The 27,926-nt window shown below is 45.1% G+C and overlaps 2 protein-coding genes across 4 annotated transcripts; one reads left to right on the forward strand and one right to left on the reverse strand.

Annotated features, from left to right (window-relative positions):
- Positions 1-242: 242 nt before the first annotated feature.
- TYW5 (tRNA-yW synthesizing protein 5) lies at positions 243-20,731 on the forward strand. 3 transcript variants are annotated; one of them, XM_081183227.1, is made up of 8 exons: positions 244-534; positions 1,485-1,639; positions 8,353-8,422; positions 10,593-10,637; positions 12,501-12,638; positions 15,392-15,479; positions 16,995-17,111; positions 20,320-20,731. In XM_081183227.1, the coding sequence occupies exons 1-8, from the start codon at positions 454-456 to the stop codon at positions 20,574-20,576; spliced, it is 951 nt and encodes a 316-aa protein (XP_081039353.1). In that variant the 5' UTR covers positions 244-453; the 3' UTR covers positions 20,577-20,731. The 3 variants fall into 3 exon arrangements, with proteins under 3 accessions (XP_081039354.1, XP_081039353.1, XP_081039355.1); XM_081183229.1 differs by lacking the exon at positions 244-534 and adding an exon at positions 698-745; XM_081183228.1 differs by lacking the exon at positions 10,593-10,637 and having other exon boundaries at positions 243-534.
- Positions 20,732-27,926, reverse strand: LOC308580358 (mitochondrial protein C2orf69). The gene is made up of 3 exons (XM_081181786.1): positions 27,451-27,926; positions 22,588-26,126; positions 20,732-22,179 (listed from the first exon to the last, which is right to left on the reverse strand). The coding sequence occupies exons 1-2, from the start codon at positions 27,817-27,819 to the stop codon at positions 25,293-25,295; spliced, it is 1,203 nt and encodes a 400-aa protein (XP_081037912.1). The 5' UTR covers positions 27,820-27,926; the 3' UTR covers positions 20,732-22,179; positions 22,588-25,292.

Raw genomic sequence — 27,926 nt, forward strand, 5'->3', positions numbered from 1 at the left:
TAGGGGTGATGGGAGTTGTAGTCAAAAAAAAAAAGCCGCCGGAGACCCACGCTTGAGAAATACTGTTTTAGCCTAACATAGCGCTCGATCATGCTCCGCCGCAGGGTTTCCCAAACTTGGGTCTCCAGCCATTTCCCCCCCGGACTACAATTCCCATCATCCCTGGCCACTGGGTCCTCCTAGCTAGGGATGATGGGAGTTGTAGTCCAAAATCAGCTGGAGACCCACGTGTGGGGAACCCTGCCCTACGGACTGAGCTAACCCAGCCCAGGATCGTCTCCTACGCGCGGGGCTGGAAGCGCCTCGCAAGGGGTTTCCACGCAGGAGTCTGCTTTATCCCACCTTCCCCTTGCGAAAGGAGAAAACAACCGCGCGGTCTTCTCGGCCTGGAAAACCTGGTTTCCCTGGAGGAAGCAACCCGATCGCGGAAACCACAGCGAGAGGGGATCTGGCATGGAGGGGCAGCGAGTCATCCCGCTGGCTCAGTACCCCGGGGTCGCCCGGGAGCGCTTTCTGCAGGACATCTACCCTCTGGTAGGGGAAAAAAATTATCGCACCTTTACTTCCCTGGTTCTCTGGTTACCAGCGTTGTAACGATAATAAGCTTTATATTTTTGTAGAACTCAGAAAAACAAAACTGTCGGACTGATTGCCATGATACTTCTTTGCCTTCTGTAAAACAGCAACACCACAGGATGTCCTCTCCAAATGCATGTGTTTGAAAGGTCATGCATTTAAGCCCTGGGTGGGTAAGGTAAAGGGACCCCTGACCGTTAGGTCCAGTCGTGGCCGACTCTGGGGTTGCGGCGCTCATCTCGCTTTATTGGCCGAGGGAGCCGGTGTACAGCTTCCGGATCATGTGGCCAGCATGACTAAGCCGCTTCTGGCGAACCAGAGCAGCGCACGGAAACACCATTTACCTTCCTGCTGGAGCGATACCTATTGATCTACTTGCACTTTGACATGCTTTCAAACTGCTAGGTCGGCAGGAGCAGGGACCGGGCAATGGGAGCTCACCCCGTCGCCGGGATTCGAACCGCCGACCTTCTGATCAGCAAGTCCTAGGCTCTGTGGTTTCACCCAGAGCACCACCCGCGTAAGCCCTGGGTAGCCAAGCCCAAACAGATTTACAGATTCATGTGTGTGTAGGTGACAAATTCCAGAAGGGTCCTCCTGTTAGGCTGCAATAGGTTGTAATGGATTGCTTTCAAGTCACTTCAGCACCAGATGTGGGGAAAAAATCATCCACCACCCTGCCCTGTATTTTACTATGATGCTCATATTGACTTTCAGCATTTTAAAGTTGAAACTCAACTTAGCAAAGATGTAATTTTTGAAAGCATGTATATATTTGCATTGATTACTAACATTATGTCAGTTTATTCTTAGATGTCATAAATGTCCGTACTGTGAGAATGGTTGCTGGTAGAAGGTAGTAGAATTGCAAAAATGTTCTGCAACAATATATTTTTTTTAATTCTTAGAGAAAGCCAGTAGTGCTGAAAGGTATTGATTTGGGCCCTTGCATGACCAAATGGACCGTGGATTACCTCAGTCAAGCATCAGGAAATAAAGAAGTAAAGGTTCATGTTTCTGCGGTGCCACAGATGGACTTCCTCAGTAAGAACTTTCTGTATAGGTATTCCGTTTCAATCCTTTCTCTGCTTTTAGAGGAATGCTCCAGACTTTTAGAGACTCAGTACTTCTGCTTGAAACTTTTTATACGGGATCTGTGCTTTCACTTTGCAAATGGCATTCTGAATTATGAGTTGTTATCTTGTTCTGCTTTTGAAGCTGTAAGAGATTTTCTCCCTTCCAAGAACAGTTGACCTAATGTTCTGTGTGTGGGGGGGTGAGATCTGGTTTTCAATGTGATATATCACCAGCTAAACATTGTGACATACTCATATACAGTGGTACCTCAGGTTACATACGCTTCAGGTTATATATGCTTCAGGTTACAGACTCCGCTAACCCAGAAATAGTGCTTCAGGTTAAGAACTTTGCTTCAGGATGAGAACAGAAATCGTGCTCCAGCGGCGCGGCAGCAGCAGGAGGCCCCATTAGCTAAAGTGGTGCTTCAGGTAAAGAACAGTTTCAGGTTAAGAACAGACCTCCGGAACGAATTAAGTACTTAACCCGAGGTACCACTGTATCACAATGTTTGAAATAAGGTTGGAGCTATGTAGAGGCATTGGCTGCCTTCATGTTCCCCCCTACATTTGATTTTGGCATCACACACACACACACCATGATTCGCAATATATTGCCGGGTCAAAAATTACCGTACTTTTCGCACCATAACACTCAGTTTCCCCCCCTAAAAGGTAAAGGGAAATGTGTCTGCGCGTTATGGAGCGAATGCAGGCAGGAGGAGCCACTCTTGCTGGCTGTTCGGCAGCCTTTCTTCCTCTGCTTGGCTTGCTGAGAAGCCGGCAACAGCTGAGCAACAGCTGAGTGTCGGGAGACAGCCTCTCTTCCTCCTGTCTGCCTGCTCTATGGCTTTTTGGCGAGGTGGGAGAAGGGAGGCAGCTCAGAAGCCGGCAACGGCTGCACGCAGCGTGTAAAAGCCAAGGTGGGGAAAGGGAGACAGCCTCTCTTTCTCCTGTCTGCCTGCTCTATGGCTCTCCCTTACACAAATGTAAGCGGCTCTTACTCTGCTTTCTTTACAATGAGCTGGAAAGAGGGACAAAGAGGGCATCCCCTTCCGTCCCTCCCCCAGCACCTCACCGGTAAATTCAAACAAAGCGGCTTACAAGGCTCGTGTCCCTGAGTCTCCTCCTCCTCTTTTTGCTCTGGTTCGAGGCAAGGCAGCTGCACAAATGTGAGTTCCCCCTCTCTCTTCCTTCCCTCCCTCCCTCTTCCAACTTTAAAAAATATTGGGGTGACAGCCAGGTAAGCCCCACTCACATACCACAATGGGGTGGGGTGGGGGATGACTCCCTCAAATATTTAATGGGGGGGGGTGAAGGCACCTAGGCCTATAGGAGTTGGCTGCTTTGCCTAGGACAAGTGTGAGCTCCCCCCTCCTCTTCCTTCATCACTGTATTGGAGATACCATACATTACTGACAGTTCCTTCATTCACGTGGTTACAAAGCATGGATCCACATGGATCCTCAGGATTTTTGCACTGGGTCACCCCAAATTCACCATCAGATCACATAGCATGTCCATGGCTACAGCTTGCACCAAAAAAATCACGCACCCACTGTTGCCTGGGGCCGCAGTGGTGCAAAAACGTGGTTACAAAGCACGGATCCACATCTCAGGATTTTTGCATTGGGCTACCCCAAACTCACCGTCAGATCACATGTCTGTGACCACAGCATGAACCACAAAAATCATACATCCACTGTTTCGTTTAGAATTTTTTTTTCTTGTTTTCCTCCTCTAAAAACTATGTGCGTGTTATGGTTGGGAGCGTGTTATAGAGCGAAAAATACGTTATAAAACCAATATCATATGCAGTGGCGTAGCGTGGGGGGTGCCAGGGGGGCCGGGCGCAACATGGGCGGGGGGCGCGCTCGCACTAGCAGCTCTCTGCCCCTACTAAAATCCACGGGTTAGGGAGCCCGCGCTTGCTCGGCTTGGCGAGGAGGTCGCGGAAGGGGGAGAGCGAAGCCTTCTGCCGCGGGCAAAAAAAGGAGAGGAAGCCGGGCGGGCGGGCTGGCTGGCTGGCGGGGGTCTGGCTGCGCCTGCTGCTGCCGTTGCCGCTGCTGCCGGGGCTTTGACAGCTTGGCGAAGCGGAGGGAGAGGAGCTTTATGGTAATTGCGGCTCTCTCTCCACTGGCCGCCTGGGTAGTGAGCCGAGCAGGGAGTCTGGCGAGGGGGCGGGAAGAGACTTTTCCACCTCGCCTGGTCAAAAAGGAGAGCGGAGTCTCCTCAGGGCGCCCTCAGGCAGGGCAGGGCAAGGCAAGCAGAGCGAGGAGGAGAGAGAGGGGAAGGGGGGGAGCAGCCAGGAAACGCTGCGGTGTGGAGGAGGAATCAATTAAGGAGAGAAAGCGAAAAGCCTTGGAGAAAGGGAAAAAAGGAAAGAAAAGAGGCAGCTCCAGGAGAGCGCGGGGGAAAAAGAAGCCTCGCTGCTGCTGCTGCTTGGGAGAGTAAATTACTGTACTTGCCTTGCCCCGGGTTGGGGGGCGCAAATTAATTGCCTTGCCCCGGGTTAGGGGGCGCAAATTACTTGCCTTGCCCCGGGTGCTGATAACCCACGCTACGCCGCTGATCATATGGACTTGAAACCGGTTTTGGGTGATATATTGTCCAGCCCTAACACACACCATGATTCGCGAAATATTGCCAGGCCAAAAACTATGAAACCAATATCAAGATATGGATGATATATTGATATATCGCCCCGCGCTGTCTGTGACCTCTTCTGCTCCTCGGTTTAATTTTCAGGCCTTCACATCTTATGGGACACCAAGGCAAAAGCAGTTCCCTGCCTATGTGGCTTTGCGATACACTCAAATATTGTGCGGATCGGACCACTTTGCTGATGACTTGTGCTTTCTTCTGTACACTCACCCTGTTGTTTTCCTATTGTCATGACATCACAATTGGGTTTTGTGGCTTTTTCAAACCAGAACTGGGAACTATACATACCAGGAGTGTGGAACTTCTGGACTGTAGGCCTAATTAGGCCTTGCTTCATCTACGACATGAGCTGTGGAGGACGTAAAGTAGTGGCTGGGCCAGAAAGCCCTTTGCAAGGAACTTTGAAGGAACTGTCCGCTGTTTGTAGGGGTGAAGGGGGACCCCCCCCAACCAGGCCTCAAAGCCTCAAGCACTTTTCAAATTGCACTTTTCAAATTATTTTCTCTAAGGCTAAAAAAGTTTTTAGCTAAGCATCTTTCTTTGTAGCAAAAAGGTAGTTGAAGAACAATGCCTTTTCGCTTCTCAGGCTAGCTGACCACATTGTCAGTAGCACATCCAGCTTGTTGCAAACTTTCTTCCGGGAACAGAGCCAGGGAACAAGAGAGAAACATTTCTATGCAAACCTGTGAAGGGGGAGAGGGAAAAAGGGGTTTGAAAAAAGGATAAAACCTGCTTGTAAAAATGTTTCCGGCGCGGCCTGTTTTGTGAATTCATCGCACAGGTGCCTCGCCCCCCCCCCCTGGGCAGAATAAACGCTCTTTCCCCTTGGTGTCGTTTTGACTCTTTTCTTCCCTTGAAAAAAGTTTGGACAGTGACTAGCGCAATGGGATTCTCGCCCCCACTGGAGGTTCAGGAGAACCCCCAGAACAGCACATACCCTTTATAATATATGCAGTGTAATTGACAGTAGTATGTCTGATTATATGACAATTACAGCATGTATTTTAACAGCTTTCTGATAAGTTTCCATGACTGGAAGTTTAAAATTATTATTTTTTTAAAATAATATTTTTATTAAATTTTAACAAGAAAAAAGGTTACAAAAAACAACAACAAAAAGACATAACAACAAGCAATAAAGACATAACAACACCAAAACCAAAAATTCCACATAAAAACAGGAACAAAAAAAGGAAAAAATAAAAATAAAAATCCCTCCCTTCAATTTCTATCATTCTTTTACTTATTTTCCTGACTTCCTCTCACCTCCCTCTTTGTATTCCATTTAAAAATTTATTCAGCAAATCCATACCCTCTTATCTTACCCTTAATTATATGTCCTCATATAATATTACTTCATATTTTCATTTATAATCAAAAAATTCTTGCAAATTCTTATTTCACCTTATTACTCAGCCACTTCATTTTTTACATTAATTTCATTAATTTTATCTTATCCTCAAATCTCTAAAAATTCTAAATATTAACCATATTTAACCTTTCTGCAAAAGCCAGTTTCTTCCTTTCCAACATCTCTTAATATTTCATTAGTATTACACTAATTCCATAAATATAGATTTATTACAAAAAGCATTTCTCATTCTAAGTTTATCCAACGTCCTTTTTCCTGGTTCCGGGTGATGTCAGTCCTTATGTCATTATATCCTCATCAATCAGGTGTTCTAATATCTAAAGCTCTCAAGTCACTTCTAAGCCCCCTCTGCGAGTTTTCTTGTTTCTGCTTATGGTTGCATACATCCTTGTTCCCTGTTGGATCCTTTCGCATTTTCTTCTCTTTCTCTTTGGGGAGCCGATCACCAGGGAATTCCGTACAGTAATATTCTTCATTTCCTTTAATCCAATTGTCCCATTCCCCGGTGTTGCACTCCCCAGTATTTAGTTTATAATCCAAAGAGTAATTGTTCCAAAAAAGATCTTCCACTTGTTTCACAGTCCCACCAGAGATAGGAATTTTCTTAAATCCAAAATTTAGCCAGTGTCCTCCAAATTCCATCTCCCAGTGTTGCAGCTTTTGGTCATGTAGGACTTGAATTCTCTGTGTCTTTTGAGATGCATTCACAATCTCTTCCATCTTTCTCTGCCCTTGCACTTGCTCTGTTAAACCAGTTTCCTGGATAGATTGTTGTGCAGTTTCTGTAACTACGTTTCCCATTGGTACCTCTTTACTGACTGCAGCTGTTATATAGTCCATCTTTTGATTCATCAGAGACACTTTCTCATCTAGCTGTCGCAGCCCATCATATATTTTGTCCAGGGCAGATAAAACTTCCTCTCTAATCATTTCTGTCAAGGTCGGGGAGCTGGTCCCACGGTCTAATTTTCCCAGTTACTATATTCTCTTTATAAGTTGACACAGACACACTGGTAGACTTCCTCTAGGGGGTGTAGTTACTTTTTGGCATCCATTTTTAAAATGTATCCAACAAGGAAAAAAAAGAGAATTACTTTTGATTTTCCGATATTTTGTTTCCTTTCAATATAAAACAAACAGGCAGAAAGCAGCATTAGAATTATTATTTTCTTTTCCCTTTTCCATGTTCAAATTGTAAGCATCACCGACAGTTTTTTTCCTGTCATTCCGTCCCCTGGTTAGGGACAAGAAAGTCAAGTTTTCCCCCCTTTTCCTCCTGCTGTCTAGGGGGATTTGGTAGTAAAGATGCAGGAAATTTCAGGCTTTAAATTTATCCGGCTTTTAGCTTGTAAAATCTTTGCTTTAATCTTTATACAAAGAATGGGAGGCGGACTTCCTGTTAGCGCCTTCCCGTCTCGGGTCAAATTCAAAGGTATATTTTTAATCCAAAGTTTCAGTTGTCCTACTCACGGGTTGTTGTTTAAAATCCGAATTGTCACAGGAAAAAGGACAGCGCTCTCCGACATCAGCTGTGCAGCTTCGCTCCGCAGAGGTAGCGATTGACTCTCAGCACCGCGCCAACCCCCGTCTCACTCTGGAGCCCTTTGGAGGGTTCCTTTGCCGAACGGGGGGGGGGGGGGGCGCGCAAACGGTGCCCGCCGAGTCCCACGGCCGCCGGCTTCTTCCGCCTGCGGTTTTCAAAAGGGTCCCCGCTTTGCTGCAGCGGTAGACCCGATTTCTGTGGAGCTATCTCCCTCTGAGTCAGAGGGAATCCGCCATTGTCGGAGGCGCCGCCTCCAGAAGTCTAAAATTGATTTGATCTAGCACCAGTTAACTGAAAAAATGCAGTTTTGTTAAAAGGAAAAATGAAAAAAAAACTTTTTTGGCATTGGGTTTGGGAGCGTTCTGCTACCCGAAGTGTTTTTTCTTGAATTGTTGGAACTGCTTTTCAAAGCCTAATTGCTGTATCCTCACATAATGACCCTTGAGGCACAGACCTTTTTGTTCCGCTGTGGCTCTGAATAATCGTTCCTTCTTCCCCAGTGAGACAAGCAGGGTAATGTCACCACCAAAATCCAGTTTATCCAATTGTCCATTATCATTTGCCTGTGAAATTCCTAAGCTGTCTTAGACAGCTCCTATCCTCGTGACCCATTCAAACACCAAAGGGGGACATTATGTGCTCTTACTTAAACTTCAGGTTGCTCCGTGTAAAAGAAAACGAGAGCCTTGGTTTTTTAATATCATGCCCCAGCATAATTGAAAACCACAAATTTAGTGTGTCGGGGCTACTTGTAATTATTTCCATTGTAAACAGTGGGGCTCATAGCACAATCCTAAAGGAATGCACTTAGAGTTAAGTCCATTGACATGTTTCCTTGCCAGTATTAACGTGACACAACATAAATGAAACATTAAAACATTAAAACCACCAATGCTGTGCAAAGCTTAAAACATAAATCAACAAACAGTATAAATATAAGCCAGTTAAGCAATTTGTAGTAGGTTCCACACACCCCTGCTCACCCCGTTTAGCCTTGTGGGTTTTAAAAAGCGAAGCAATCTATTTGGAGTTGTTATTGCAATGGTGCCCCATATCTGGCAAAAGTCCTATTCCGTGTGAAATGCCTGAAGAGTTTTAATTTAAATATATTTTTATTTCAGAACGTTACCTTTCGATGTATTCATAAGGAGAGCTGCTGAAGCCAAACATACAGATTACTTTATTTCAGAGGTAAGACTGTGATATTGTGATTACACTGAGATGTGGGTTTTTTGGGGAGGTGTAGATTGAAATTCAAAATATTAATCCCGCGAAATGCCTTAAAATGTGAGATAAGAACTGTACCTCGCTGTAAATTCTACTGGGTGTGGGTGGTTCTTACTCTCAAGTAACTGTGGGCAGGGTTGCATTATATCAGTACAATCTTAGGACTGTCTACTCAAAAGTAAGTACTCACAGGTATGTGTTTGTGTGTGCAGAATTGCAGTGTCTCACTGCAGCCGAATCTTTGATGCATTTATAGCCAGCGCACGTAGACTCTGGTGGGATCCAGCATTAACAACCACCATCACTCTGGGGTCCTTTCCAACTCTACATTTCTATGATATTCACCCCGGTGACTTACACTTTATATTTGGAACGTAATTGACTGCATTATGGCAATATGCAGAAGAGTTCTTTTTAATTCTCTCTCTTTTTAATAGCACTTGTTCTGTGCGTTTCCGTGCGCTGCTCTGGTTCGCCAGAAGCGGCTTAGTCATGCTGGCCACGTGACCTGGAAGCTGTACGCCAGCTCCCTCGGCCAATAAAGCGAGATGAGCGCCGCAACCCCAGAGTCGGACAGAGTCAGGGGTCCCTTTACCTTTAATAATAACTCCCACTGTATTAAGCAAGGGGCTCATTCTCTCTTTGGCATGGCAGTTTTTGAGTGGACAAAGACCTAAAACAGGCTTCCTCAACCTCGGCCCTCCAGATGTTTTTGGCCTACAACTCCCATGATCCCTAGCTAGCAGGACCCAGTAGTCAGGGATGCTGGGAATTGTAGTCTCAAAACATCTGGTGGGCTGAGGTTGAAGAATCTTGACCTAAAATCTTTAAGCTGATTAGCTAAATGATACATGTTTTGCTGATTAAAGACAAAACAGTGGTTCCTCTTGGCTAAAGGTCACCATACAACCAACGGTTGAGAGAGACTTGAATATTGTAATAATTTATTCAGTTAGCTGCTAATGATTAGGTGAGTGGCAAATTGCAACTCTGTTTTACACATCTACAGCCCACTTTTTTCAAAAATGAGATTTTTTCGCAATAGGGAAAGTGACTGGAAAATGCACTGCAAAGTATGAGGTGAACAGTTGCTTTGATACAAACAAATCAGAATGAATGCCAATTAAATAACAACTGTTGGATAGGTTTTAAATCTAAATGAGTCAATAATTGTCCAAGATGTCAGGACCCTGCTTATGTTGATTCACATTATTTCTAAATAATGTTCCATTTCTTCAGCAAACAACAGGGGGGAAAACCGTCTTTAGCAAATTAGACTGGATCGATCAAGCCATTTGTTGTTGTTTAGTCATTTAGTCATGTCCGACTCTTCGTGACCCCATGGACCAGAGCACGCCAGGCACTCCTGTCTTCCACTGCCTCTCGCAGTTTGGTCAAACTCATGCTGGTAGTTTTGAGAACACTGTCCAGCCATCTTGTCCTCTGCTGTCCCCTTCTCCTTGTGCCCTCAGTCTTTCCCAACATCAGGGTCTTTTCCAGGGAGTCTTCTCATGAGGTGGCCAAAGTATTGGAGCCTCAGCTTCAGGACCTGTCCTTCCAGTGAGCACTCAGGGCTGATTTCCTTCAGAATGGATAGGTTTGATTTTTTTGCAGTCCATGGGACTCTCAAGAGTCTCATCCAGCACCATAATTCAAAAGCATCAATTCTTCGGCGATCAGCCTTCTTTATGTAGGTGTAGTGGTTAAGAGCGGTGGACTCGTAATCTGGTGAACCGGGTTCGCGTCTCTGCACCTCCAAATGCAGCTGCTAGGTGACCTTGGGCCAGTCACACTTCTCTGAAGTCTCTCAGCCCCACTCACCTCACAGAGTGTTTGTTGTGGGGGAGGAAGGGAAAGGTGATTGTTAGCCGCTTTGAGACTCCTTCGGGTAGTGATAAAGCGGGATATCAAATCCAAACACTTTATGGTCCCGCTCTCACTTCCATACATCACTACTGGGAAAACCATAGCTTTAACTATACAGACCTTTGTTGGCAAGGTGATGTATCTGCTTTTTAAGATGCTGTCTAGGTTTGCCATTGCTTTTCTCCCAAGAAGCAGGCGTCTTTTAATTTCGTGACCCGCAGCAAAATGTTGATGTGTGTTCATTGAAATGACTTCTGTCTTTTTTAAGGATGAAAAATATTATTTGCGATCCCTGGGAGAAGACCCAAGGAAGGTGAGTAATGGTGGCTCATCTTAAGGAGTGTTCCTTTGCTTTCCTATAAAACACTTCATTGGAATATGCCTTGTCTTAAAAAAAGAAAAGAGGGGAAAGGAGGGCAGTTTGTATCTGATGGGGGTGGGTGGGAGAATTGATTGAACCCTCTTCACTCATTTAAAGGGCATGTAGGCACCAAATGCTGGATGAGATTCATGAGGATCATTCCCTGTCACAGTCCTCCCTGATCCACAGTCCTGGATTTATGTATAGGCTTAACATTCTATAAGGGATGCGGGTGGCGCTGTGGGTTAAACCACAGAGCCTAGGACTTGCTGATCAGAAGGTTGGCGGTTCGAAACCCCGTGACGGGGTGAGCTCCCGTTGCTCGGTCCCTGCTCCTGCCAACCTAGCAGTTTGAAAGCACGTCAAAGTGCAAGTAGATAAATAGGTACCGCTCCAGCGGGAAGGTAAACGGCGTTTCCGTGCGCTGCTCTGGTTCGCCAGAAGCGGCATAGTCACATTACCTGGAAGCTGTACGCCGGCTCCCTTGGCCAATAAAGGAAGATGAGCGCCGCAACCCCAGAGTCAGCCACGACTGGACCTAACGTTCAGGGGTCCCTTTACCTTTACCTAACATGCTATAGCTTAGAGCCCCACTCTCTTGGGCCCCTCCAAAATATTTCAAGGGAAAAAAACCTTTAAAAAAGAAATAAACTAAAACCTACATACAGCAACAGTGTTTTGTGTTGTGTAGGCTTCTGTTGGTTATGTGCAAATGGCTTTAGCTACCTATTAGGTTCATAAATTACCATTAAGCATATATTCAACACAAAAAACAGCGGCAATTTGTTGTTGACAAAGGACAGCTGGACATATAAAGGGCCCCATTACCTTCAGTAGCTTAGGGCCTCATCAAACCTAAATCCAGCCCTTCATATGATTTTGGAGATTGATCTGAAAGTGTACAAGTAGTGTTTGCAAAAGACGCTACTGGTTCTGAAGAATGTGGAACCTCAACCATGTTATTCTAGCCAGATGTTCCTAGTCTACTCGTACCTCTCCTGCCCCCTTGCAAAAAAACAAACCCCCATTTCTGCAGCGTTTGGAATTGAATGCGGTGTTTGGGACATTTTTTTTATGATGCAAAATATACACACAATTACCGCATTCATACACATCATATTGTGCCTTATTTATCCAAACGCAGACCACGAGCAACCCTGGTTATTGTGGCTCAAGGACCCAATTTATCCTTGGCAAACGAAAAGGCCTCTTTTTTTTGGCAGTTCATACTAGTTCATCTAGGGACGCAGGTGGCGCTGTGGGTTAAACCACAGAGCCTAGGACTTGCCGATCAGGAGGTCGACAGTTCGAATCCCCACGACGGGGTGAGCTCCCGTTCCTCGGTCCCTGCTCCTGCCAACCTAGCAGTTCGAAAGCAGGCCAGTGCAAGTAGATAAATAGGTACCGCTCCAGTGGGAAGGTAAACGGCATTTCCATGTGCTGCTCTGGTTCTCCAGAAGCGGCTTAGTCATGCTGGCCACATGACCCGGAAGCTGTACGCCGGCTCTCTCGGCCTATAGTGCGAGATGAGCGCCGCAACCCCAGAGTTGGCCACGACTGGACCTAATGGTCAGGGGTCCCTTTAACCTTTTTACTAGTTCATCTGCTAAGTCAAATATTCAGTCGGGTTTCCAGTGGCCCCTCATGTTTATATGGGAAGAATACAGATGGATCTGCTCCTTAATTATTCTCAGCACCTGCTAAGGAATGAGATCATGCCTGTATGTAGTGTCCCAATGATTTCCGCCCTTTCCCCTTGGATCAGACACTTTATAGAAAACCTTAAATATGACCCCTCCCTTTTTTTTGTTTCAGGAGATTGCAGATCTCAGAAAGCAGTTTCCTCTGCTGGCAGATGATATTCAGATCCCGGAGTACTTTGAAAAAGAGCAGCTTTTCTCCACTGTCTTCCGCATAAGCTCAGCAGGAATGCAACTTTGGACACATTATGATGTAGGTAATATGCCTCTAAGCATCTTTTAACAAAGGACGATGACAAGCTCATCTTACGCTTTATTGGCAGCAGGGTGGGTTTGATTTAAATCTAATTGATTTAAATCACGATTTAAATCACTAGTCAGTAAGACTTGAGTTAAATCATTTTTTTACAGAAAGACTCATTCTTAATCTTAATATTTACAATCAGATGAAGGTTTCATTTTTGGAATAATAAATTTTCAGAGTAGTTTTTACAGTTATATAAAAAATTACTGATTTGGTTATACTGTTAGAAATACATAGACCAATAATTATGAAATTATAGTGAAGCTTAATAAGTTAACTGTTTATATTTGGATAACTTGGAAGGAGAAAAATGATCATTTCCTTAATAACAATTTAAACAATTTATTTAACTAAAACTATAACATTATAGCATATGTATCCATGTTTGTTAACTGATGCGGTTAAACATTTTTTATTTAAACTTGGACTGAGTTTTAGCACAGATGAAACGCTTAAACAAATCCTTATTTCCTAATGAATAGCCTTTGGACTATAGTGTAACTTAAACAGAAAACTATTTAGAAAGCTTTTTCCTCCCAAAGCATTTTATTTTAAAAATCCGATTTAAATCTAAAAATTCCAATTTATATCTAAAAAAAATCCTTTTTTATTTTTATTTTTAAAAATCATTTATTTTTATCCCCCCTGATTGGCAGTGATCTGCCACCCAACTTCCTGGACTATTAATATTATTATTAATAATTATACAATATCCCCCATTTATCTTCGAATAAACTCAAGGGAAGTGGTGTACATGGTTCTCCTCCTCACAACAACCCTGTGAGGTAGACTAGGCTCAGAGTTTGTGACGGGCCCAAGTAAGCTTCATGGCTGAGTGGGGATTCAAACCCTTGTCTCCCAGGTCCTAGTCCGACACTCTGTATGCCACACCGGCAACAAAACAAGAAACTTGGTATGGCAGTTAGGCCTTCCCTCTGGCATTTGACCTGGCATATAGGTTGTGATAAGGGACGCGGGTGGGATTGTGGGTTAAACCACAGAGCCTAGGACTTGCCGATCAGAAGGTCGGCGGTTCGAATCCCCACAACGGGGTGAGCTCCCGTTGCTCGGTCCCTGCTCCTGCCAACCTAGCAGTCCAAAAGCACGTCAAAGTGCAAGGAGATACAGTGGTGCCCCACAAGACGAATGCCTCGCAAGACGGAAAACCCGCTAGACGAAAGGATTTTCCGTTTTGGAGGTGCTTCGCAAAACGAATTTCCTATGGGCTTGCTTCGCAGGACGAAAATGTCTTGCAAGTTCCTGCGGGTTTTTCCCCCTCCCTCCCCCTTTTCCTAAGCCGATAAGCCGCTTATCAGCTGATCCGATAAGCCGCTAATAGCGCTAATCCGCTATTCCTTCAATGGGCTTGCTTCGCAAGACGAAAAAACCGCTAGATGAAGAGAATCACAGAACGGATTCTTTTCTTCTTGCGAGGCACCACTGTAAATAGGTACCACTCGGGTGGGAAGGTAAACGACGTTTCTGTGCGCTGCTCTGGTTCGCCAGAAGTGGCTTAGTCATTCTGGCCACATGACCCAGAAGCTGTACGCCGGCTCCCTCGGCCAATAAAGCGAGATGAGCACCGCAACCCCAGAGTCATCCGTGACTGGACCTAATGGTCAGGGGTCCCTTTACCTTTACAGGTTGTGACTAAAACCCAGAAGGCCTGTTGTAACGGTCCTCAGTCGCATTATTTGCCAACCCAGTGGCAGGATTTTTAGTCTCTGCTCCTGGTGTACTGGGGAGCAGAGCAACCAAAAGCCCCCCTCTCCCAAAGTTGGCAATTGGCTTCTAGGTTCAGCATTGTCCGTGGGGCAGGAAAAAGGGGTTGTAGAGGACACACTTTGAGGTCAGTATATCAGTCATTGCTGGTACATATTGAAGGGACTGGGGCTGTGTGTGTCTGAGTACAGTGGTACCTCAGGTTAAGAACTTAATTCGTTCTGGAGGTCCGTTCTTAACCTGAAACTGTTCTTAACCTGAAGCACCACTTTAGCTAATGGGGCCTCCTGCTGCCGCTGCGCTGCCAGAACACGATTTCTGTTCTCATCCTGAAGCAAAGTTCTTAACCTGAAGCACTATTTCTGAGTTAGCAGAGTCTGTAACCTGAAGAGTATGTAACCCGAGGTACCACTGTAACTGCAAATGTGTAGATGAGCCCAGGAGATAGATTAAGGGGAATGTGTACAAACAGCAAGCAGCAGAACAGTGAGCATTCTGCGTCTCCATTCCTGCTTCTTGCAGGGCAAGGAACGACCACTTACCCTAGTGTATGATGTAGCGCACGGGTAGGCAAATAAAGCCCAGGGGCCGGATCCGGCCCAATCGCCTTCTAAATCCGGCCCGCGGATGGTCCGGGAATCAGCGTGTTTTTACATGAGTAGAATGTGTGCTTTTATTTAAAATGCATCTCTGGATTACAGTGGTACCTCGGGTTAACTACCTAATTCGTTCCGGAGGTCTGTTCTTAACCTGAAACTGTTCTTAACCTGAAGCACCACTTTAGCTAATGGGGCCTCGCGCCGCTGCTGCGCAATTTCTGTTCTCATCCTGAAGCAAAGTTCTTAACCCGAGGTACTATTTCTGGGTTAGCGGAGTCTGTAACCTGAAGCGTCTGTAACCCGAGGTACCACTGTATTGTGATAACTGAAATTCTTTTCTGGTCGCATGCCAAGTAATACTTGTCATTTTCACATTTTTAGGTAATGGATAACTTCTTAATTCAGGTGACCGGAAAGAAGAAGGTTGTACTGTACAGTCCTCGTGATGCACCATACTTGTATTTATCAGGTATGTTACATGCCACAGGAACTCACTTTCACTTGTGAAGTGGGATTCCCTCTCCCTGTCTCCTCCCCCACCCCCCTGGGTCCCACCTGCAACACCTCCCCCCAGAAACTACTCCAATGGAGACCCTCCAGAGCAGATTTGGGGGGCACACAAGCGAAAGGAGAAATCCGGTTGCATAAGTGGAAGTCTGCTTTCCTAACAATGGATTCTGCCCTTGGGGTTTTATCTAGCTAGGCCAGAGAAGATCCACTAAAGCAGTGTTTCCCAACCTTGGGCCTCCAGCTGTTTTTGGACTACAACTCCCATCATCCCTAGCTAGCAAGACCAGTGGTCAGGGATGGTGGGAGTTGTAGTTCAAAAACAGCTGGAGGCCAAAGGTTGGGAAACACTGCACTAAAGTCAATGAGCTTAAATTAGTCACGTCCATTGATTTCAGTGGGTCTGCTCTGACTTAGCTGGATACAACCCATTTTCGTCAGTGGTGGGCAGCTTACTACTCACATGACCTGCTGGATCAAACCAAAGGCCTATCCTGTCCCATGGCGACCCACCAGATGCCTCTGGCAAGCCCACGTGAAGCAGGGCATGACAACAGCAACATTTCCCCGCTGTTGCTCTCTGGCAATTGTCAAACCCCCTCTGAACCTGGAGTTTCCATTTAGCCATAACAATTGATGGTCATTGGGCCCTGGGATAGCCCAGAAGGTACAGCATGAGACTCTTAATCTCAGGGTTATTCCATACTAAGTAATGCTTTATTCCACTTTTTTTACAGACCAGATGTTAAGCGAACTGCCCTGTAATTTTCAGGATGCCTTTTTTTTAAAAAAATAGCATTGCCTAGGATTGTGAGCACATTGCTTTCTAATCAACTCCACATCTCCTGGGTCGGCACCTTAGACACTTCCAAGCTATTTAAAGAAAAAGAAAAAAACCAAACACAGACAAATCCAGTCCTTTTCCCCACTGAGATAGCTAGGCAGATTAGGCAATTTATGAACCAGGTGCAAATTGGTAGAGATCATTTTAGTTACTCCGATTGGCACTGTTTGCATTCTAGATGAGATTGAGTAGCAGATTCTGTTCAGAATGAGCCATACATTCAAGCAATCTTTACGGAAATCACCGAGTGGAGGAACATAACAAGGCTTGTAACAGAGAAATCATGTAGTTTAGTATGGAATCCTGTTGTGCTATGTTTACTATCAGCAAAAACAAGTTCTAGTATTTTTAAGATTGAGGGTAAGTATGTCAGCCGTTCTGATGAACGTTTCCTTTAAAAGTACACCGTGGCTGAATTGGATTCACTTATATTTGATAGCTGCAAATGTCCGCTAGAGAAATAGAAATAGGGTACTATTAACAGCCTTCAGCACACAGGAGTGTATACACACACATGCAGTTTTTCCTCTCTGCCTTTTCCCACATTGGGATACCTGCACAGTATGTTTGCATCCCTGAGAGTAATCAGATAGCAAAACAGTCATGTCCATTGTTTGTTCACATCTTCATTAGGTACCAAGTCAGAAGTGCTAGACGTGGACGAGCCAGATTTGAAAAAATACCCTCTCTTTGTCAAGGCCAGACGTTATGAATGCCAGCTAAATGCAGGAGATGTCTTGTTTATTCCAGGTAAGAGGGCACAGAAATCTCCTTTTGTTTTTCTCCATTACTTCTTGGATTGCTGTTTAAGGGGCTATAGGTATACAACGTATGTAACAATCCAAAAAACTTATGGTGGTACGATTAATCAGCTTAAATCTCATGGTGCAGCCGTGCGTGTGTCGCTGTGGATTTTTCCAGGAGGATGCATCTTTTAAAAACTGCACCCAAATGAATGCTGCATCACACCTACAAAAATTATGTATTGAGTATGCTTTGCATGTGGATACATTTTCAATATAGCTCGTTTCGAAACTGACCTGGCATAATTATGTTAGCGTAATAATAATAATAGCATTGCAGAGTACTGACATTGTTGCAGACAGCTGCACATGCCTGTTTTCTTTGGCTGCGGTGTGTAGGTGTGTCGTGCGATACGCATCCGCATCTCTTGTAAGGGGTTAGTTTAACCTGTGGTTTGCTTGTAAAACTGGATTAAAGGTAAAGGGACCCCTGACCATTAGGTCCAGTCATGGCAGACTCTGGGGTTGCGGCACTCATCTCACTTTATTGGCCGAGGGAGCCAGCGTACAGCTTCCGGGTCACGTGGCCAGCATGACTAAGCCGCTTTTGGCAAACCAGAGCAGCACACGGAAATGCCGTTTACCTTCCCGCCGGAGTGGTACCTATTTATCTACTTGCACTTTGACATGCTTTCAAACTGCTAGATTGGCAGGAGCAGGGACCGAGCAACGGGAGCTCACCCTGTCGCAGGGATTCGAACCGCCGACCTTCTGATCGGCAAGTCCTAGGCTCTGTGGTTTAACCCACAGCGCCACCCGCGTCCCTTAAAACTGAATTACTGTGCCGCAAAATGATGCATGTCTTCAGTAAATCAGAAGTGTGTCACCAACATGAAGTTTGGAAAGCTCTGCTCCAGAGCCTGTGACCCGCAATATGATCTTGGTCCCCAGCCAGCATGGTCAGTGGTCCGGGATAAGAATTGCAGTCCAGCAACTTCTGGAAGGTCTGTGGAGTCCCTCCTCCTGTCCTAGAGGACACTAGGCAGTTGTAGCTATCTGCTCTCCTCAACAGAGTTTAAGTATTTAAATTGCACAGAGGCAGACTAAAATCTAATCAATGTACTTGCATCAGAATACATGACATGCAGTTTAAGACAGCATTAATGCTCAGGTGAGGAAATAGTTGCATTCACAAGTCTTTGTTTTGTCATAAGTGTGATTAATCTAGCCCAGTGTTTCCCAACCTTTTTTGGGCAAAGGCACACTTGTTTCATGAAAAAAATCTCGAGGCACACCACCATTACAGCCCCGTGACGTCAGCGCGCAGCGTCACGCCGGGAGGGACGCACAAAAGTGTAAGTTTCAATTTTTCCCCCTCCCCCTTGCCTTCCTTCTGTGCCAACCGCCAAAAAGCCAAGAAAAAAGCCAAGACTTTAGGGCAGCAGGTCGACACGGAAGAAGCTCCTACCTAAGGACAGGTGCGACGGCCGTGTCCTCTTCTGCCACACTTGGCAGCCCTGCCTCACGGTCATGACTCCCACCCTGATTTCTCCCCGCACAGGCAGCCCAATGTGTCCAGCCCAGACACAAGCCCCGCTTCCCCACTCTAGATCCTGAATGCGACCAAGTGCTCTGGACTCCCGAGCAGGGTGGGAAAGAGGACTCGCATCTGGTAGCCTCCGGGCTCCTCGCCTGCTCGAGGGATGGCATTGCAGGCAAGCTGCCAGCCGTCGCCATCGCCGCCCCCTCATGCGAGTGGACCTGCCCGGAGTGGTGGGCCGGGGGAGGCTCGCTCTCTGTGGGGATGTGGCCCGCACGCGCGGCCCCGCTTCCTCCTGCCCAGGGCTGAGCTCCTTACCCGCGATCTCGGTCTCGCGCACGCGGATCCCACTTATTCCGAAGCTCGCGCCACTAGCCGGGGCTCTCACACCGTGCCAGGGCGAGGCGGCGCGGCCCACTGACGTCATCGCGGCTCGCCGCCGCCCTCGACTTCCCTGTTCCCTCCCCTCCCTCGGGTCGCCGTGGTTACCGAGGACTGCAAGCTGCTCGGGCGAGCGTGGGGCATTAAGTGGGAGAAGGAAAATTAAAATTAAAACTCGCCTGAAGGCCGCCTCTCCGGATATGAAGCTATCTTTCGAATTTTTTAATTTTTCCCGCGGCACACCAGGCAACGTCTCGCGGCACACTAGTGTGCCGCGGAACACCGGTTGGGAAACACTGATCTAGCCTACCTGGAAAAATGGCAGAGTCGGACTGTTACAAACTTAGCACTTCAGTTTTCTTAGAAAACGGAAGGCTTCCTTCCAGTATAATGCTTGAATGCAATGTTGACCGAATTATATAACATTTCTGGAAATGAGGAATGGTGTATAAAGCAGAAAATCACATTTCCTCCCTTAACACTTACTGCCATTTTTTTCAGTTAACCATGGTGCTGCAATTTAGCAATCTGAGTCCTCTGCTATACAGGTTTTTCAAGCTCTCTTGCTTTAAACAGTGAAAAGTAAGTTCCTGAAGACTTACAAAAGGCTATGTCTGAATACTATTAAGATAAGGACTCATTTCTATGAACTGATCTTTGCTGGTTTGAGGTTAAAATACTGTCTTCTTCAAAATGTGTCATTGGGAGTCTTTATTTCAATTTATGCTTAAATCAGGCCTCTGCAAATTATGAGCCACTAAATCAAACCTAGCTGCCTGCCCATGGCAAAGCAGATCACCAGCAAATCAATAAACCTCCTATTTTTGCTGCCAGGCTTTGGAAACTGGGGTGTCAAGTACTTGGCAGGTCCAGATTGCATGGTAGCTGTGCTATATTATATGCAGCTTGGTGAGGGCATTACATAGCCCTGCTCCTAGGTATTGCATTAGTCACACAGGATCTTAGGGTTGGGTGACTGAGAATATTGTCATACTGTGGTCTTAGCTGTAGAAAATCATAAGCTCCACCTAACTGTGCATATAATTAATATTTACACAAAATACTGAAGGCTGAATACTGAAAATATAGCAGCCTCTGCCAAGCTGAAACATTCTTAAAGTACAATTACTGTTTGCTAGCCATAAAAATTGGTATTTTATTTTTTTTAAACAACAACACTGGAGCATTTGGAACAGCATTCTCTTTAACTGTTCACAGCAATATCTTACAGATTCTAGTTACTGTATTGTCTGTAAGGCATTTTCATTCAAAGTTTTTTTCTCTCTCCTTATAGCTTTGTGGTTCCATAATGTGACTTCTGAGGAGTTTGGCGTGGGAGTCAATGTTTTCTGGAAACACCTTCCTTCTAATTGCTATGATAAGACAGACACCTATGGAAACAAAGATCTTGCGGCAGCCTCAAGAGCAGTACAGATTTTAGACAGGGCACTGAAAACCCTAGAAGAGCTACCAGAGGAATACAGAGACTTTTACGGCCGGAGAATGGTTTTACGGATTCAAGAAAAAACCTACAGTACTAATTATGAATAGTTTACAAACATCTCATGAGCTGGCCTACAGACATTGCCATGGGTACTTCCATTGTTCACCACTCCCCACTTTATATGTGTGTTTGTTGGAACTTTGCCCCAAGTTTATATAAAAGTAAAGCTGGAGTACTGGTCCATTAATGAATAGACACATAATTTGTCACCAAAAGAATTTATTTAAAACTTGTTTTAAATAGTTTAGATTACACAATACAAAGAGATGTGGGTGGTGCTTCTTTCCTCTAACATTTCTTCTAAAAACTGCTCTGTAAGTTTGTGGTAGCTTCAAGCAACTATTTGCACACAGGGCTCTCTGGACCAGGTGATTTTAAATATATAAAGAAGAATAAAAAACAGTAAAGTATCCCCCCCCCCGAACTGAAATACAAAGTTTATACAAGCAAAGCCTACACAATTCACTTGGCAGAATCCATGAGTGGGTATTGAACAGAGTTTAATGGCTGCTTTTCTACATGAAGATGAAACTGAGTCAAGCATATAAAGTGTTGCAAAATAACAACTGCAGTTATTATGGGATTGATGCTGGGGGCTACAAATTAGCAGGTCGTGCCTTATCAAATATCTGGCTCCAGTAGATACCACTCTGATAATCCACTGAGCACCCCCTCAGTGCTTTATTAAACCTGTTTTATTTCTTCCAAGATCTTATTCCCGTTTGAGCAGAACATCCTAACATCATTATCCTCATGACAAAACACATTTCTGCTCATTAACTTGCATTCCCACTTTCTAGAAATGTCTTTGCATTTTTATTTCAAAATATGAAATTTTAGCTTGCAAATCACAAGGTTTGAGCCAGTGAACTGTGCAAGGAAGACAACAGATGCTGGAACTGACCTTAAAATGCAGGTGCAAACATTCATATGGTGCCGTAATAGGGAGCTTCTATAGCCATGCTCATATTTGTGCAAGTGATTCTATAACCAGAACACTTTTGGGTTTAGCTCTACTCTTCAGCTTCTGTTTGAAAAGTGGTCTACCATAAGCATTTTTGGGCTGTCTACTACAAAATCTTAAATGTAAACTCATTCAAGATGGTGTAACACTTGCGTTTTAAAAATAGATGCAGGTGTAAGCATTCAGTCTAAATTTATGAAGCTGAAAGTACCGTATTTTTCGCTTTATAGGACGCACCGGATGCAACCCAGGATTCCTCGGGTTCCTTTCGCTGACCCAAAGCCTTTGGAGCGCAGCGCGAGTTCCTGCTGCTCTCCAAATTGAGGCTTCGGGGACAGCCCTTGTAGCCTCCGCAGGGCAGCGGGGTGAAGGCACCCCGCCGCCCTGCAGAGGTTTTGCGCAGCCATCCCCAAGCTAGAAGAGCGAGACGGAGCGCTCCGCAGCGCTCCGTCTCCCTGTTCTGGCTTTGGGTATAGCCACACAGCCTGCATTCGCTCTATAGGATGCACACACATTTCCCCTTCATTTGTGGAGGGGAAAAATGCGTCCTATGGAGCGAAAAATACGGTATATTCCACATTTCAATGGCAAAGTACCGTATTTTTCGCTCTATAGGACACACTTCCCCCCCTCCAAAAATGAAGGGGAAATGTGTGTGCGTCCTATGGAGCGAATGCAGGCTTTCGCTGAAGCCTGGAGAGCGAGAGGGGTCGGTGCGCACCAACCCCTCTCGCTCTCCAGGCTTCAGGAAGCTATCCGCAAGCCTTCGGAGGCCAGCGGGAGTTCCCACCGGGCTTCCAAGGCTTGCGGATAGCAGCCTGCAGCCCGAAGCTGTTCTAGCTTTGGGGTGGCTGCGCAAAGCCTCCGCTTGAAAGGCTGTCCCCGAAGCCAAAATAGGGAGACGGGGCGCTGCGCAGCCCTCCGTCTCTGCGCTCCAAAGGCTTCAGGGATTTTTGAGGCTGGCGGTGGGGGAAAGCAGCGCTTCCCCCAACCGCCATGCCCACAAGCTTGGGGGGCAGCGGCAAGGCTGTGCGCAGCCTTTACGCTGTTCCCTGACCTGCTCTTGAACGCACCTTGTTTTAGAGGGGCAGAACAATAAAAAAAAATTTTCCCGTTCTCCCCCCTGCTATGGTCCAGTGCGTCCTATAGAGTGAAAAATACGGCACTTTAAATTTGCCTAGTTGTTTCTTAAAGCCAAACTTAATTAGTCCACCTTGCCTTAGTAGATGATTAAGTCTCTTGTATAGACATACTTGGTATATGAGAAGGTAACATTCACATTTCTAGACCAAAACCTACAGAGTGTTTGAAGGGGACTGGCTAGTTTAAAGCAAGCAGCTTTAAACTAGTGCATTCTTTTTTTGCTACTATTTGCTCAACCTACTGCCGTCAAATGGGAGTACTTAAAAGAGAGCAACTAGTCAAGAGCTGTGGATTTATCTGATGAAGCATGGAACACTAATGATAGCACTACTATTAGAGAAACAACGGTCTGTGCAGGAGGTGGGGGGAACCTCTTGGAACACTGGAGAAATTATTCAGTGAGCTCCTTTTGTCAACAGCAGCAATTTAGAGAAAACAGCATTCTGTCACATGAATGGGTAACAATACTCTTAATGACTGTAAAACAGGCAAGCATTATAGTCACTGAATGAAATCCAATGCTTCCACTATGATTATGTAACAGCTTCTGACACAGGAGAGGCATCTGCTAGCGTAAGACATGGAGAGGCAATTTTCTCCCTCTTCCCTCTGTAATCCCCCACATTGTGTTCTATGATGTTCTGGAGGATCCCCCAACTCTCTGGAACTGATCGAGGGATGAAGTGGGATGTAAGAGGGGGGAAAAGGAGAATATCACCTTTTATATTAGTCGACACCTCCAGTGGATTAAAAGACATCCCATTAAGTGGAGCAGCAGCACAGGATTCTACTTTGCTTTTTGCCCAAGGGGATGATGTTTCAAGGTCAGAACATGATTTAATATATTCTTCTTTAAACACTAGAAATCTTTCATCTTGGTTACAGAAATCTAAGGATGCATTTATTCAATGTTCGTTTGTGTGACAACTCTGAACGGTCTCATTCCGACATGGCAGCCTTTTTAAAAATACTGTAAAATAGATGTCCAACAAGCAGAACAGCTTAAGTACTGACTGGAACAACTAGTAACGACTTTTTCACTCTTCAAATTATTTTCAGTTTTAATTAAGAATGGTGACTTGATATGAACATTCTTAATAAAAACTGAAAATAATTTGAAGAGTGAAAAAGTGGTTGCCAGTTGCTTAACTGGTAAGAGAATCGTTTCAAAATATATCAACACTTAATGTTTGGAAAAGGAATTGCTTATTCATAAAAGCAGCTTTCAAAGGCCAACAGCAGTTTCCTGCATGCCACATTGGGGAAAAAAATTATTGGCACAGAAAACCAACTTAACATGTTCATAGTATGGAAGTTAGTCTTATTCCACTATTCAAATTGATACTAGAACTGTCACTGCTAAAATCTGCATATTTTGGTCACAACACAGATGGTTAAGCCACCCCTACAGGAATGGCTTTCAATTATTTTGTAAAGTGAGCTCCACAAATGGAAGTGCAAAAACTTTGCTTACTTCTCATAAGTAAATCAAAAGTGCTGCAGAAACATATGATTGGAATGTGCTAACTGCAAAACTGCTCCTAACATTCAGTAATGCAAACTGGTATCCTAGCTACACAAAAAACCCCTCATAATCTGTATGATTGCCATTTGGTAACAGGAACTCGTAAGAGATAGTCTATGGATGCTGCAGTCACTTTAACGATAGCTCTAAGATGTACAATAACCTGTAAGAACCTGTGGTTTGATTTTTAGCAAAACACATTTGCCACAATTGCCTCACAATATAAAAGTTCAAAAACGCATTAAGTTAAATCAAGCTTTCGTATTAATAGGGAATGTTGAAACAGCAGCAAGATAATACATTCTTGGTCACTTAACAAAAATAGATGTTTAATACTCTTAAGTCTTAAAAAAGGTTATTCACTAGTAGATGTTCAGCAATGGTTAGAAGTTGCACAGCACCTCTAAGGCAACAGTATAGTCATTATGCACCTTATTTCCCATGCAAAGTGTCATTTATACTTAGTTGTAATGAATATTTAGCCCCTTGGCATATCCATAGCACAAGCAATGCAGTAAGCTGGTAATGTTGACACAGTCCGTGCCAACATTACCAACTTACTGCATTGCTTGTGCTATGGGTATGCCAAGGGGCTAAATCCCAATGTTAGCAACATAATCCACGTTAACTCATAGTTCTTTAGTTCTAGAATTGAGTGTTGAGTATTTTTGAATGATTAGTCGCTTTTATTCTTTAGTTTTAAGAATAAAAGCGACTAATCATTCAAAAATACTCAATACTCATAAATGTATGATATCTAAAACATTTTAGGGTGCAAATTATTGAGCCCGGATCTAAATATTCTGCTCACAAAAATCCACACTTGTAAAGCAAACATTAGTTCCAATTGATGTTCAGAAAATTAGTCAGATGAACTGGTGTGGCTTTTCCTCAGGGATCTTATTGTTTCAACCAGAACAAAATAATTTCTTTAAGCCAGGAATTTGTTGTTGCTCCTCAGTTGCAAAAGCAAGACAAGATTGGCTTCACTGAAGGTCTTAAAAAGTAAGTATTAGCGCACACAGCATTAAGCCTTTCCATGACTTAGGAGAAAGCACATTCTCAAACTGTCAAGTCAAAGTTTAAAATTATTTTTGCAGTTAACAAGAGTATTTTGATATATTCACTGTGTCAGAATACTTCATGAACTCTGAAGTGGTTATCTAAGGAAGGTGCTTCATCAGCAAAATGAAGCTGGCTATTTACATTTACACCAAGCTCCTCCAGAATTTGCACGAATCTCTTCTGCTCTTTTCCAATCCATGCCCTCATTGTATCAAATACCTGATATGGTGTAACATGTGCATTAACTGAAATCCCAGTCTCTGAAAAATCTTTCAGCACATCAGGGTAGGTCACCCAAGTATTGCTTCCTCCAGAATGGCCACCATCGAGCCAGTAAATTGCTCTTATGTTTTTTATGAAGGCATTTGTGTCCTTTTCCTTTTTAGCTTCCTTTAGTTCGTGAAGTAATTGATTCAAGACAACACAACCTTTACTGAACCCTATTAAAGTGAATGACGCTTCACCAATCACAGAAGGCTCAATGAAGTTCATGGCAGAGCTGTTGAAATATTCAAAATCTCTTCCCCTTTCCGTTGCGGGGCAACCATTAGTAGTAGCAACAGTAGGTGATTGACAAGCAATGGCCTTTGCATCCTTGCTGAAATTATACAGGCTTTTCTGAGAAAGAAGAACATTTTGAGCAAGTTTAAATGCATTAACTAGTAATGCATGAAGATGTTTGAAGGCTCCAAAATCAGTGCTGTGTTCAGGTGCACCAAACATATTGCTTGCCACAAAATTGTCATAGCAGCTGAATTTGTGCAAATGCATACGGGAACATTTTATAACCCAAATGTAACTCTGAGGGAAACGGCGACCCAGAAGAGAAGCAACGTTTTCTAAGCACCATTGTTCCCACTGGAAATTTTCTGGATGGCAAACCATAATTTCATGATAGTTCTGAAATAAAACAACACATAAAGAGCCTTACTATTTGGAACACAACATGCACAATTAATCACTTAAATTATAATTGTACAAGTAGGTTGCTGGGAAAGGTTATTCTTGGCAACTAACAGAATTTTAATAAGGCATGCACTTGAAAATGAAATTAGAAAACAGCATAAAGTGGAGTATGTGAATCTCAACTGAAAGAGAATTAAAATGTTTGGAATAATTAGGAAAGAGACTGAAAACAAATCAAGTATCATTATGCCATTATATAATTTAAAGTTGTGAACACCTTTAGAATACTTTGTAGCTCCGACTGCCTCATCTCAAAATACATATTAAAGTGATTTAACATTCCCTGCAAGCAAACATGTAGTTTCTCAAGTAAGCAAGGCATTTTCTCTGCCGCCTCCCAACCTGTCACCCACCCCCTGCCCCAGCAACCAAGGCAATAGTCACTCTCAATTTTCATCCAATGATGATGAAGAATCCTTGCAATCTTCTGCATTGTCACTACTGGTATACAGTGCTTTTAAAACATGTCAAAATCGTCCTACTTTTAGTTAAGTATTTTTTATTTATCTACTTGATTCAGGGGGGCCTGCTGACCCCCCCCCCCGCTATGCCCATGGTGAAGGGCACCAAAGGAAGAAAGTTCCAAGTGCCAGTTTTCCCTCTACACTGGGCACCATCAACCATCTCCTTGGTGCTTACACCTGTGCATTTCTATTAATATTCTGTGTGCGATCCCTTGCATAACACGTCTACAAGCAGTCTGCAATCGCAAACAGAACTATGCGGGAGAGATGCACATCTTAACACGGGGAGCAAAAACGCCAGAGAGTCCCTGGTCGAAAGGATTTAACCTTCACAGGTGCTCCATCAGATGCTGGAAAAACCAGCATCATGAGGAAGAAATATTAAGTTCTGGTGAGTGCAATGAAAAAATTTAGGGCCTAAACAGAGGCTATGGCTTCTTCCAGAAAATCACCTCTGCTTGGGTATCCATAACAGGAAGAGGGGGCAGGAGAGGGTCGTCGTCTCCCCTCAGTCTGCAGCTTCGGGATCCCTCAGGAAATAACCCGCCACACGCTCTTTCGGTACAGCATGAAGCTCTTAACCCGAGGGTCGCGGGTTCGAGTCCCACACTGGGCAAAAGGATTCCTGCATTGCAGTGGGGGTTGGACTAGATGACCCTCGAGACCCCCTTCCAAACCCTAACTAGCCACGTCTACTCAAGAGGCAAGCTCCGTTTGTCCCAGGCTCTCTGAAAGGCAGCTGGGCTCCCTTCTTCCTACACCGCCGCCGGGTTCCTCCCTCCCCTCAGCCTTACCTGCACGTCGCCGGGAAAATAGACGACATGATGCTGAGGCGGCTCCGGCAAAGGGCCGGCGGCGGGCGGCGGCAGCAGCAGCAGCACGTCGTTGGCTCGGAAGGGCTCGGCGCCCGGCACCTCAGGGAGCCGCAGCCACGGCAGGTTCAGCCGAGGAGACGACGACGAGGAGGAGGAGGAGGCTCCGCCGCTACTACTACTGCTACTACTACGGCCGCCGCCGCTTCCTTCGGAGCTCCCGCCGCCCGAGGGCCCCGACAAGCAGCTGGCCGGAGCTCCTCGCTGGCTCATAGTCCGCGCGAGGCAGAGGAATGCGGAGCCGACGAGTCCCCTCAGGACGGAGGAGGCAGGTGGGCAGCGCCTGCTCATGGAGGCTCCGCGGCGCGAGCTCCGCCTTCCTCCCTTAACGCGCGCTCGCGCACTGACAGACCTCCCAACGGCTCCCGCAGACGAAAACAAACAGGCCAGCCAACCAA

This window comes from Podarcis bocagei (assembly GCF_964188305.1).
Source record: "Podarcis bocagei genome assembly, chromosome: 1".
In the NCBI taxonomy this organism is placed as follows: Eukaryota; Metazoa; Chordata; class Lepidosauria; order Squamata; family Lacertidae; genus Podarcis; species Podarcis bocagei.

Excerpts from the sequence above, each read along its gene's own strand:
- TYW5 (XM_081183227.1), top strand. The coding sequence starts at position 454 with ATGGAGGGGCAGCGAGTCATCCCGCTGGCTCAGTACCCCGGGGTCGCC. Across the intron at positions 535-1,484 it reads TGCAGGACATCTACCCTCTG|AGAAAGCCAGTAGTGCTGAA; the intron begins GTAGGGGAAAAA and ends TTTAATTCTTAG. Across the intron at positions 12,639-15,391 it reads AACTTTGGACACATTATGAT|GTAATGGATAACTTCTTAAT; the intron begins GTAGGTAATATG and ends TCACATTTTTAG.
- LOC308580358 (XM_081181786.1), bottom strand. The coding sequence starts at position 27,819 with ATGAGCAGGCGCTGCCCACCTGCCTCCTCCGTCCTGAGGGGACTCGTC. Across the intron at positions 26,127-27,450 it reads ATTTTCCCGGCGACGTGCAG|AACTATCATGAAATTATGGT; the intron begins GTAAGGCTGAGG and ends GTTTTATTTCAG.